The 13,567-nt window shown below is 38.5% G+C and overlaps 1 protein-coding gene across 2 annotated transcripts in view; it reads left to right on the forward strand.

Annotated features, from left to right (window-relative positions):
- Positions 1 to 13,567, forward strand: part of LOC117982363 (netrin receptor UNC5C-like) — a 123,855-nt gene that overhangs the window by 17,225 nt on the left and 93,063 nt on the right. For both annotated transcript variants that reach the window (XM_069498628.1, XM_034968717.2), the window contains exon 2: positions 184 to 269. In XM_069498628.1, coding sequence (XP_069354729.1) covers positions 209 to 269 — 61 coding nt within the window. In that variant the 5' untranslated portion in view covers positions 184 to 208. The remainder of the gene's footprint in view (positions 1 to 183; positions 270 to 13,567) is intronic.

The following is a 13,567-nucleotide window of genomic DNA, read 5'->3' on the forward strand; positions in this document are numbered from 1 at the left end:
GGCACTTTAAAAAAAATAGTAAACCGTACAAAAAGGATTCTTCATTTTTACGGAAATGTCTTAGTACACAACGATCCTTGTCTTTGCCTTTTAAAATGCCTTTTTGTTCGAGCAAACACCACACAGTTCTGTACAAATATTGGTGACCGTTTCACGTACTCAAACAAGGGGTTATTGTTTTAGGTGATGCGTGCGCGCATGTGAGGCGATGGCGCGCGGGAGCGTGCTGCTCGTGCTATGGGTGGTCGCCGTCGTCGCGGATAAACATGGTGAGCTCTTTGACTATACTTTAACTCTTAAAGGTTCCCGTACTTATTAGAAGGGTGCCAACCGGACCCTATTACCTATAGTTAAAGACCCGAAAAGATACTAAGGTTACTTTAAACATTTTACACGGGATTTTTGAAACTCTTAATTATACGCAGATAAAGTTGCGGGCGTCATCTAAGTCACACTAATTTGTGTTAGTTACTCTTTCACGCAAAAACCACTGGACGGATTTAGCTGAAATTTGGATTGTAGATAGATTATACCCTGGATTGACACATAGGCTACTTTTATCCTGGAAAATCAAAAAGTTCCCGGGGATTTTGAATAACAAAAATCCATGCAGACGAAGCCGAGGGCATCAGCTAGTAAATTATATATTTTTTTTTAAAGAATATTAGCCAAGTTTATAATGCTGACTAATATTCCCCTTTCCCCTCCAACTAAGCGTAAAGCTTGTGCTAGGAGTAGGTACGATAATAGGTAACGTAGAACGTGGGGTTTGAACCAGCGACCTTTCGGATTACAGCCCGCTCCTCTAACCGTTGGACTATTGAGGCTCCAATTGATAGGTTATCTTCTTTCTATATATAAAAGCGAAATACCACTCACTCACTGACTAACTGACTGACTAATCACGAAATCTCAGAAACTAAAAAGCCTACAAACTTGAAATTTGGAAGGTAGGTTCCTCCTAGGATGTAGGTGTCAGCTAAGAAACGGTGTTGATAAAATACTTCCCTAAGGGGACCTTTCGGCTTTCAGTCCACTCCTTTACCCGTTGAGCTATCGAGGCTCTATATTACGAAGTGTGACAGAAAAACATTAATTTAATTCAAGATGAAACGTTACATTAAGTCACGACACATGAATCTGTAATAAACTGCAACAGAATGTCCCCCAACATTTGATTTACGCGAACGTTATGAGCAAATAGCCGAGACTTCCATTAACTAGCGAATCTTTTTACGTCTGAGTTAAGTGCATTTACGAGTAACTGCACGGAGATGACTGAGGGCTGAGGCGTCTTCAAGCGGATGCGAATGAATCCTTGAATGTTTTATGACGTGCCATTTTAAGAAGAGATATCAAAGTTAGGTGTAGAGCAAGATCCTGGAACCGCCAGACCTTACTTCTTTTCTGAGAAACAGAATGTATACACACTGACAATACAACTGAACCCTTCTCATCCTTCGAAGAGACCCGTGCTTGGTAGCAGGCCGGCTATGGGTTGAGATGAAAATGATGATGATAAATAAAAATCGGACCAAGTGTACGAAACCGTTCCGTAAAGAATGAACTGAATTGGATAAAAAGTTGATAATTTTTTATGGTCATTACTGATGTATAACGACCAAGGTTTAAAAAAAATGTGTAGAAAAAAGATACAAAGAAACCAAATAGGTATCGAAAGACAGGTACTTCTTTACTCAGCAGTCTGCACAAATAGTAGAACATGAGCTATATATGTCTTTGTTCAAAATAACACTGCATTTTTAGTTTAGTAAGTATGTATATTCTTTCAGTAGGTACAGAGAAAATCTGGAAAACAGATGACCCCTAATTAAAAAGTTGGGTTTCTTACTGGAGAGTCTCACGAATCTTATAATTAAAATAAAAGTAACAAGATAGAAGCTGCACTAGCTGCATCAAAACTATAATAAGCTCCAATACTTTATCGATGCACTCAAAAAGCAGGCGGGTATAACGACCGATACGAGCATCTACAACATTACTGTTGATGCTTTATTCGACCATATTCATTTTAAGCACCACTCATTACTCGTTATAGCTTGCATGTGTTATAGTCTGTGATAAAAATGTGTGAGTGAATCCATTAAAGATTTTTTAAGATGATCTATTAATCAATAAGTAAAATATGGTGATTTAAAAAAGGACCACTTCTTCTGATAAGACGAAAGTGCTTATAAATTTTAGTAGGTATACGTTTGCGTGTAATTAGGTTTTTAAAAAAAATCCGGGATAAAAAGTAGCCTATGTCACTCTCCAGGCCTTTATCTATACCCATACAAAAATCACGTCAATCAACCCACAAACCTACAAACAAAAACACTTTCGCATTTATAATAAGGGTACTTATTCTAATAATTATTATGAAACCTGTTAGATTAACAACTATAATTCAGTAATCAATAGTCTACTAAGTTAAAATTAGCCGATTTCAAAAAGCTGATAATGTAAACGCATTTATCTCGCGGCGCTTTTGCTCACAAAGCATCGCATCAAGTGCATCCGAGCTTCGGGAATACGTCCCGGACGTTGATGAAGTGTTCTCATCAATAAGCCCTTCTCTATCTGGAGCAGCATCGGTCAAGTGTGAGATGGGGCACTAAACAACCTTTGATCAATACTTATTTTCACTCGCTTCGTCCCTAGCGGAATTACGCGCACCTCTATCTTTAAAACTATGTAGATTGGTTACTTTGCATTATTAATGACCCAAATTAATAATTTATATATTTTTTTTAATACTTCTTAAATTTTTCTCTTCATAACAACCATCCTCGTATTTTAACGAATATTAGGTATGTAAAAAGAATCACGAAAGAAAGCGAAATCAATTTTATATAATATTATAGAGATAATTTGACTTTCCCAAAGCAATTATCTTTAGATTAATCATTCTATTGCTAGCTAGCATTTCTTAAAATAAATACAAATAGCTAAGTTACAACTTACAACGCTAAAGGTAAGTTTGTGTTCACACAATAAAATGTAATTCGTTAGGCGATTGTGTTTCTATAGATGGTTAATGCGAGAGTCGTGTTCGGAAGTCGCCGGTGGGTCGTCACGATATTGTGACTTTTTGCTATCTTCCCATTCTTTTTTAAAAACTGTCTTCTTCCCTTTTAGGATTCCCTGGGAATCTTTTACATGACATGGTTTATTTCTAAGCGAATTTTCATTTAAGTCTTAGTGATGTTAATGTTATTTAAAATTCTCTATGACCGACCATGCAAACGAAAATAAATGCCGGTTAAATCGGTTAAGAAATCACTATACGTATTATAAATTGGAAAGTGTTGTTTTGTCGGTTTGTCCTTCAATCACGTTGCAACGGATCATCGTGATTTTTCGCATGGGTAGGTAGGTATAACTGAAGACCTGGCGAGTGACAAACTATAACTTTTTATACCAGGAAATCAACGAATTCCCACGGGATTTTTAAAAACCTAAATCGACGCGGACGAAGTCGCAGACATCCATGTAGCTCTTAAGATAATAAAAGACGTTATCCATCCATACCTACTATCCATACTTCCATACTTAATATTATAAATGCGAAAGTGTGTCTGTCCGTCTGTCTCTCTGTCTGCTAGCTTTTCACGGCTCACCCGTTTAACCGATTTTGATGAAATTTGGTATAGAGATAGCTGGCATCCCGGGGAAGGACATAGGCTACTTTTGATCCCGGAAAATTAAAGAGTTTCCAAGGGGTTTTTAAAAACCGAAATCCACGCGGCCGAAGTCGCGGGCATCATCTAGTAAAAAAATAACAGAGTCAAATCTCTTACGAAAAATATTTCTGTCTCTGCATCAAGAAATTGCATTAATTGAATCTAGATAGCATCTAGATTCTAGATACATAGTAACTATGGTAGATAAAGTAAACACAGAACCCTCTAAAAAGATTTCTTCTCGAAGTTTTTGCTCGAGAGAAATCTTTGAATTATCTCCGGGCACTTTTTGCCGGCGACCTCCTTATCTTACTCGAGATTAGGTGCTAAGACTTTTAAGTGAAATTTCGGCATCTTTAAATTACTTCCATCCTCAGATATTGAGTGAGGTTGGTGATGAAAAAACTCGTTATAAAAAAGCCTGCCAGACTCGTGGCGCTAATGACTTTTGTGTGTACCTACTATACATTACAACTAATAGACAGACAGGCTTAAATACCTATTACTCCGGAGGTACAGGTTTCTTAAGTTGTGTAGACTACTGTCTACAATTAAAAAAAACTTACAGATTTTGGCTGCAACCTGTACCCGTAGTACAAGATTTTACGTCTCACCAAACCAAACCAAAATCGAGAGTCGAAATACTTCCGCGTTACAGTAAACTGGATCTTAAATCCCTTGTTTTAAAGCTCAAGTTTGTCTACACTTCTACAGCCAGCGCTCCAAGCGGAAACATTGCGAAATTAGAATCAGTGGCATTGAATATTTGACTTCAATTCAAGGCTGTTTAGGTCCATTTTACTGTAACGCGGAAGTATTTCGACTCTCGAATTTGGTTTGGTTTGGTGAGACGTAAAATCTTGTACTACGGGTACTGACCTATTATAGTTCTCGACGGGTTGAGATAGCAATCGGTTGAGGGACGTCACCCGCGCTCGCGCACACCGGCGCGGCGGGCTGATTACGTAAAACGTTGCAGTAGCGACAGCAACGCGACAGCAGTAGCAATGCGACAATTTATAGATTGTCCGATAGTGTTTTTTTTTTAAAGAATACATTAGCCATGTTAAATGACTAATATTCCCCTTTCCTCTCCAACTAAGCGTCAAGCTTGTGCTAGGAGTAGGTACGACAATAGTGCAACGGGCGGGATTTGAACCGTCGACCTTTCGGTTTTCAGTCCACTCCTTTACCGGTTGAGCTATTGCGGCTCTAAAGAGAGGGTGAATCAATTGCTGTCTCTCTTCTTCTTCTTCTTCTTGTTTTGCTTTGTGGCTATTGCTGTCTCTCTGTAGCCGATGTTACGTGTGACGTTTGACAGCAGTGATCGCGAGATTTACGCCTGTCGCAAGCCTGTCTCGAGATACGTAATCACCCCGCCGGTTAGCTCGGGTGTACGAGGGGTTCCCTCTCCGATTGCCAGCAAATGACCAGTACCGTGTACCAAGTAAGTACCATGTAAATTCCCAAATTGCCCCTGGTGGGGATCCAATCCGGGACCCCCTACTTATAAGCTCACAGAGCTAACCACTGCGCCAGAGAGGTCATCAAATCAAATACACATATCGAGAAAATTTCAACTCTCTACCCATTACGGTTCACGAGATACCGTCAGCCATAGATAACAGAAGTAAATCTATGAAGTCAGCTGACACACAGGCAGACAGACGAACAGCGGAGGTATATTAGTAGGTAATACCTATCTATAAAAGAAATTACATCAATCTGTTGTTCCTTTTTAGCGTTATAGAAGGACAAACTAACAAAACACACATATCATTGCAACTTACATCTACCTAGCTATTGTTGATCGAAGATTTCTTTTAACAATTTTGAAGTTATAGGTATAGTGCATTCGATATTAACTGGCGTGTTTCCACTTGAGACCGTCATTAGCAATAACAATAGGATTAAGTCGTAGCGGGTGAATTTAAAAGTATCAACACTGGTTGGTTTGCAACTAAATATATAAGGTTGAACCGGCTCCTTTAAAAATGAATGGGCTCTATGAGTGTTTGGTTTACTACCCCTATTGTTTACGTGGCATGTCGAATGTAATCCTATTGTTAATGCTAATGACGGCCTCAAGTGAAAACACGCCAGTTAATATTGAATGCACTATAAGTGGAAGTCCTTGTACTCAACACATTAGCTAACATTATCCTCGAAAGATTTCAAACTTCACACAAAGGCAAGGGATTAGCTCACTTCAAATCGCTTCCTCTAAAAAACAGGTCGACAAGGTGCAAACCCAAATCCGAAATCACCTTCGAAAATCATTTGAGCATCAAAACCGACGGATTCTCAGCACGTCGCAGAAAAAAAAACATAAAAGCCGGCCACACCCACAAAAACTGCTTCAATAGTCACCTTTTACTTTGTAAATGTAACACGATATATACAAAGAGTAGTCGAGTGCCAGTCAAGAGGTTCCCAAACAAGATAATCCCTTTGTTAGTCGAGTTATAATGGCGTCTCCGGGGAGTCTTCTATTATTTTCTGTTTCGTTCACAGCAGCTGTGCCGTGTAGGTTCGTATTTCAATGTGAATCGAGTTTCAATTTCTATTCGCTTAGTGTGAGATCTCACATCTATCACAATTTGGAATTCGAATCGTAACAAAATAACGTCAAAGCAAATTGGACCTGAATTTACAGAATTTAAGGACAAAAATTCGGTATCACCTAATTAAGGCAGTTGCAGTGGTCCGACCGCCGCCGCGCCGGCGAGTAAACGACTAACTATCGGCGATTTTCTCTCTGATGAAACGCACAATAAATGTACATTCCGTGTAAACGAAAGAAATGCATATTGCATATTCAGAGCCTCAATAGCTCAACTGGTAAAGGAGTGGACTGAAAACCGAAAGGTCGACGGTTCAAACCCCGCCCGTTGCACTATTGTCGTACCTACTCCTAGCACAAGCTTCACGCTTAGTTGGAGAGGAAAAAGGGGAATATTAGTCATTTAACATGGCTAATGTTCTTTTTATTTAAAAAATAATAATATATATACCAAAAGTTGCTCTCTGACTGATCGCACTGCCGGCGACGATTCGCTTTACTAGTTTTGTCGCTGAGCGACGAACTTCCAAAAACAAACTCGCTCAGCGATATTCGTTCAGCGATGCTCGCTCGTTTGATCACATGAGGTTTGCACAGGACTGATCGACCGCGGGTGAATGGCGCGAGTAATCGCTCGTCGCACTTGCAGTCGAAACTACGTTTATAGTTTCTAGTTCTACTCGTTTCTCATTCATCGTCGGCGGTCGAACCACTGCCTTCATTTCGCAACGTTTCCGCTTTTAACGTTAGCTGTAGATATATTGACAAACTTGAGCATTATAACAAGGTGTTTAAAGTCCATTTTGCTACAACGTTTGACGCTCGAATTCTATCAACGTTGGTAAGGTGTATAATTTCATACTAAGCATCCTGTAATCTTGGAAGAGCGGCAGGTTAACGTTAATGTGTTACAAATTGGTGGCAAATGTGAGATGTTATGTTTTGTTTACGTTGTTATGTTGTTTTGACTGGACAAGTCGTTAATTACATTAATTCCTCGTTGTTATATACCTTTGTTACCTACCAGTAGTGATTTAGAAGTTTTTGGTTACTATAATAATTGTTATCGCACTTTACATTCAATAATTGCCGCCTTTGAAACGGAAGTCACATGGTCTGTTACGAGAAAGCAATGTTGAGTCGATTGTATAAATACGGGTGGTTGGTGGTTTTTAAAGGCAGTCTTGTTCCGATTCGAGACTCGACCGACTATTTAATGCGTTTAGGTCGCCATTTTGATTTAGTGGTTGCAGTAGTAATTATTCCCTGATCAAGTTAATATTACAGTTAGGTTAGTATAAAGAGTAAACCTCTCGATAAGCCTATTCGCGTCGTGATTTAATATTTAACTTCACTTCTGGTATGTTTATATTTAATACTATGAAGCCTCGTAAGAAAGCCCCGATCAGCGAGCGACAGAGAGAGCTGTGCTTGGAGTTATTGTACCTACACGATCAAATCGGAAATGAGGACTGAGGAGAACCGTAGGGCATACATGTAACAAAAAATTCAAAGTGAAAGGTTATTTATTAACCGACTTCAAAAAAAGGAGGAGGTTCTCAATTCGTCGGAATCTTTTTTTTTTTTTTTTTTTTTTTTTATGTATGTTCCCCGATTACTCGAAGACGCCTGGACCGATTTTGAAAATTCTTTTTTGTTTGAAAGGGTATACTTCAAAGTTGGTCCCATTTAAATTTGGTGAAGATCTGATGAACATCTTCGAAGATAGATACTGGAACTCCTCAACGGATAAGAGTAAATTGCTCGCGATCAGTGTAATAGCTTAGTAAACAGTAGATTTTTAACCAGTCATAGCATAATTCCATGGGGCCACTAAAAATTGTGAAATAAAAATTTTTTACAAAAAAAATAAAAACCGACTTCGATACACAAACACTAAAAATTGAAAAATAATTTAATTTATTACCGAATATATTATGTATACAAGAGTTAATATAGTTCCATAATAATATTTTTTGGGGTCGGTGCCAATGAGGTGCCATTGTGGAGTCTCATAAAAATATGAAGTCTAGACGATTCGCGCAGCTAAAGCTAATTGGCACCGGCACCAAAAAGTATTATTATCTTACTAGCTGATGCCCGCGACTTTGGTCCCGTGGATTTAGGTTTTTAAAAATCCGGTGGGAACTCTTTGGTTTCCCTGGATAAAAATATACCTATGTCACTCTCCAGGTCTTAAACTATACCCATGCAAAAAAACCGGGCAAGTGCGAGTCAGGCTTGCGCAATGAGGATTCTGTAATCCGTACTACAGTCGTATTTTTTCGACATTTTGCAGGATAATTCAAATATCCTATATAATAATATATTGATTATATATATATATAATCAAGGATTTATACGTAAAAATAAATAAAAATATGTTTTAGAATGCACAGGTGAAGACCTTTCATAATATGATACCCCACTTGATATAGTTATCTTACTTAGAAAATTCAAAATACTAATTATTAGTTCATGACCACAATTTAATTCTTTTTGTGTGATCTAACCTTATATTCACGGTTTTCAGATTTTTTCCCCAAATGTCAGCTATAAGATCTACCTACCTGCCAAATTTCATGATTCTAGGTCAACGGGAAGTACCCTGTAGGTTTCTTGACAGACAGATGGACAGACGGACAGACAGACAGACAACAAAGTGATCCTATAAGGCTTCCGTTTTTCCTTTTGAGGTACGGAACCCTAAAATCACGTCGATCCGTTGCGACGTGATTGAAGGACAACCCAATAAACCAACAAACAAACACACTTTCGCATTTATAATAAGGGTACTGATTAACAGCTCGAAGAATCTAAACATTAATCAGTCCAATTAGTGGGCACTTCGACTGCAAAACCAAAAGGAAACCAAATAAGATTAGAATCGGCGCGGATGCATGAAATAGAAAGAAATTAAAAAAATCCATTATCGTTCCGACCAAACCACCATTGGATTTCATTAGCCCCAAGGAACCCAAATAGCGTCGATCCCATTCTTAATTATCCGAATGCCGGACAAAATGACAGGAGGCGGTCCCTTTCTACTCGAGATGACTCTAATCCTTGAAGCTACACGCCTAAAAGTAGACTGTGACCGCACACGACGTTGATATAGACTATCTACTCATGTGCAGACACACTATCTAGTACAAACATTACCTACTAGCATTTAATGTAGGTGAAAAGCACAATCAACCACGAACATTGACAAAAGCCACGTCGCATCACGCGAAACATTAAATGATGCTTGTGACTTTGGCTGCATGGATTTAGTTTATTCAAAACCCCGTGAGAACTGATTTTCTGGAACAAAAAGTGGGCTATGTACTTTTCCAGGATGCAAGCTATCTCTGTACCAAATATGGGACTTTGTCCACGTGGATTTAGATTTTTAAATCCTGTGGAAACTCTTTGATTTTTCGGAAGAAAAGTAGCCTACGTCCGTCCTCGAGATGCAAGCTGTATCTGCGTCAAAACCAGTTAAACGGATGAGTAATGAAAACGTAGCACACAGACAGATAGACAGATACACTCTAGTATTCATAATATTAGTGTGAATTCTTATTTCTTCTGCATCATTCTAACCGCTCGACTCTCGATTTAACCTTTGGTAGATCGTAGATAATTCCTCTATAAATACGAACATATCTTTTGGACCAATTGGTCTTACATTTTGGCAAGGAAAACCTTTATGTAAATCTTCTCCCAATCGCTGGGAAGCATCAGCGTTTCTTTTTGTTCGGATCAGATGAAAGTCAGTTTGTTTTTAGATCTCGTTAGGAGCCCGCGGAATCCGACCATTCATCAGGCCGACATATTTCACCTCGCGCTGCAGCAATAAGGCAGTGGTCTGACCGCCGACGATGAACGAGAAACGAGTAGAACTAGAACCTATAAACGAGTTGGCGATTAGCGGGAAGTGTGTAGTTTCGATAATTTTGTTGCCGGGCTATAAGCGAGTGTGCAAGTGCGACGAGCGATTACTCGCGCCATTCGCCCGCGGTCACTCAATCCTGTGCAAACCTCATGTGATCAAGCGAGCGAGCATCGCTGAACGAATATAGCTGAGCGAGTTTATTTTTGGAAGCTCGTCGCTCGACAAAACTGGTAAAGCGAGTCGTCGCCGGCAGTGTGAACAGTCAGAGAGCAACTTTTGATGTATGCATCTCTTTCGTTTACATGGAATGTCCATTTATTGCGCGTTTCTTGAGAGAGAAAATCGCCAATAGTTAGTCGTTTTCTCGCCGGCGGTCGGACCACTGCCTTAGGCTGACATATTTCAGCTCGCGCTGCAGCAATAAGGAATTTCTCCATTTGCATTCATTTTCTCATTTTATTTCGTCTGTAAGGAATTTTGAAACTATCAAAACATATCTTCATTCATTCATTCGAGTTCACGAGTTCTGTTGATTCACAAAATTAAGCTTCAAATTTAGAATTTCTTCCTCTTATAGAAGTTGTTGATATAGCTTATACCCGTGCTATAATAGGATTCCTGCACTGTGGCTAATATAATTTGGCCAGTGTGGTAGATTACGGCCTAAGCCCTTCTCATTCTGAAAAGAGAACCGTGCTCAGTAGTGGGTCGGCGATGGGTTGAACAAGATATTTTTTTTTTCAGAACAGAAACACAGAAATCGTGCAGTTACAGTTTTATTATAAGTAGGTACAATAATAAAAACCCTTCTCACTCTGAGAGGAGATCGGTGCTCTGTAGTGAGCCGGCGATGGGTTGATCATGATGATGATAATTTAATCGCTGGGAAGCATCAGCGTTTCTTTTTGTTCGGATCAGATGAAAGTGATCTCTCAGAGTGAGAAGGGTTTTGGCCATAGTCTACCACGCTGCATGGCCAAGTGCGGATTGGTAGACTTCACACACCTTTGAGAACATTATGGAGAACTCTCAGGCATGCAGGTTTCCTCACGATGTTTTCCTTCACCGTTAAAGCAAGTGATATTTTAATTACTTAAAAACGCACATAACTCCGAAAAGTTAGAGGTGCGTGCCCGGGATCGAACCCCCGAACTCCGATTGGAAGGCCGACGTCTTAACCACTAGGCTACCACAGCCATACATATAAGCTATAGCTATACAATAATTATACTTAGGTACATATAATATATTGATAGACTTCATATAAACATCACTACCCATATTATAAATGCGAAAGTGTGTTTGTTTGTTGATTTGTTGATTTATTGGTTCGATGGTTTGCTGGTTTGTCCTTCAATCACGTCGCAACTGAGCAATAGATCGACGTTATTTTTTGCATGGGTATAGTTTAAGACCTGGAGAGTGACATAGGCTACTTTTTATCCTGGAAAATCAAAGAGTTCCCACGGGATTTTTGAAAACCTAAATTCACCCGAACGAAGTTGCGGGCATCAGCTAGTAAAAAATAAAGTTGGAACATCAGATATATCACATTTGGATACTTCATCATCTGTATACCGTACCAAGTAATAGTTCATCTAACAGAATGTTCATATTGAACATGATGGAACGGGTTTCGTTAAAATAACCGTAGCAGTTAACACTCTGAAAGTTAACGGTGATTGATCTTATGAACCTTCTTTGACGTTTTGAAGTGTTCAAATATTTTTCTTTGCGTTATTTTGAACTTTGAAACGTTTTAATAGTTCACGTATGCCTTATTTATCCATACTAATATTATAAATGCGAAAGTGTGTCTGTCTGTCTGTCTGTCTGCTAGCTTTTCACGGCCCAACAGTTTAACCGATTTTGATGAAATTTGGTACAGAGTTAGCTTACATCCCGGAGAAGGACATAGGCTACTTTTATCCCGGAAAATCAAAGAGTTCCCACGGGATTTTTAAAAACCTAAATCCACGCGGACCAAGTCGCGGGCATCATCTAGTGTGAAATAAATACAATTTAATATGAGTTTAACATGATAAAGTTTGTTGAAAAACATAGCTAGAAAAGTAGGGAGAACTGTAAGTACGCGACAGGTCGAGATGGCAGTCGGGGTATGAGGCGAGGGGACACATCCGAACACCCGCAGCACAGGCCGCACTTCACTATACCGCATCGGGTGAGCGCGGGGACTGTGCGGGTGTACCCCAAATTGCCATCTCGACCAGTCGCGTTACGCGTACTAAAGTCTGTTTAAATATATTATTAAGTTTATAAAAAAAATCTGATTGATAGACCGACTCATCAACGCCCAGCTCAAATCTTTAGACCTAGAAAACTGAAATTTTACACAGAGATTTCCTTTACGAAATAGATAAAAATAGTTATAACGGAATTCCTACGGGAGCTAGCCTTTTACAATAATAAGTATGTTAATAAAATTCATAGTAAAATGGCGACTATATTATATTTAACTTATAATTATTATCCATATAATAGGTATTATCCCTAAATATAATGTAGGTATATAAAATATTCATGGCTCTTTACGTCTTAGCTACTAGAAGAAAGACCACACAGAAGCGTTCCACAAACAATATTAATCTTGTTACAAAACACAAAATTGATTTCAAGATCACAGCTGGAAGCTTTTCAACATGGCGTTGTTTATTGGTTGTGTATAAAATTAAAATTAATATTCGAGGCACGCAATGGATTACGAAACTTTGGTTTTAACAGTTGATACGCAAGCAGCAATGTTATGCAAGCTAATATTTTTATCCAAAGGACTTGATTAACTCACTTAATTGCTGGATAGGTCAGAAAAAATCTACTGATATAATTTCTAAAAATCGCCTATTTATTATGGGCACCTTTGGCCCATTAGAAACCAGTGGCGGACTTTTTGACAGCGTTGTTAAGTTAGGTTTATTTAAAGTATGTTTTAATTTAATTTTTTTTTGAGTATAGATTATAGGTTTATCTTTTTCTTATTACAATTAGTAAAAATTTATTATACTTGCAATTATTAAAGATAGTGATTTACAATATAGCAATCTACCAGCATGGCAGACTATGACTCAAACCATTCTCATTCTGAAAGGAGATCCGTTCTCAGTGGTGGGCTGTTGATTATGATAATGATGAAGACTAAAAAATTGAGTATACAGGCTCATTGTATTTTTTGCAAATAATTGCAGTATATTACAGTAAAATTTATATTTGGTGTGCAGTAAGTAATGTTTTCTATCTAAATATGTCTCCATCTAAAAATCTTGTTTGAACAACATTTACTTATAGATACATACATAAATCATATCAACAGGTATAATTGTGTACTAGAATATCGTGCAAGAGCAGTCAATTATGGTCACGTAAAATTCAAATTTGTGGCACGATACGAATATTTTAAAAAAATCTCCGTGCTCGAAAGTC

This window comes from Maniola hyperantus, chromosome 5 (assembly GCF_902806685.2).
Source record: "Maniola hyperantus chromosome 5, iAphHyp1.2, whole genome shotgun sequence".
Classification (NCBI taxonomy): Eukaryota; Metazoa; Arthropoda; class Insecta; order Lepidoptera; family Nymphalidae; genus Maniola; species Maniola hyperantus.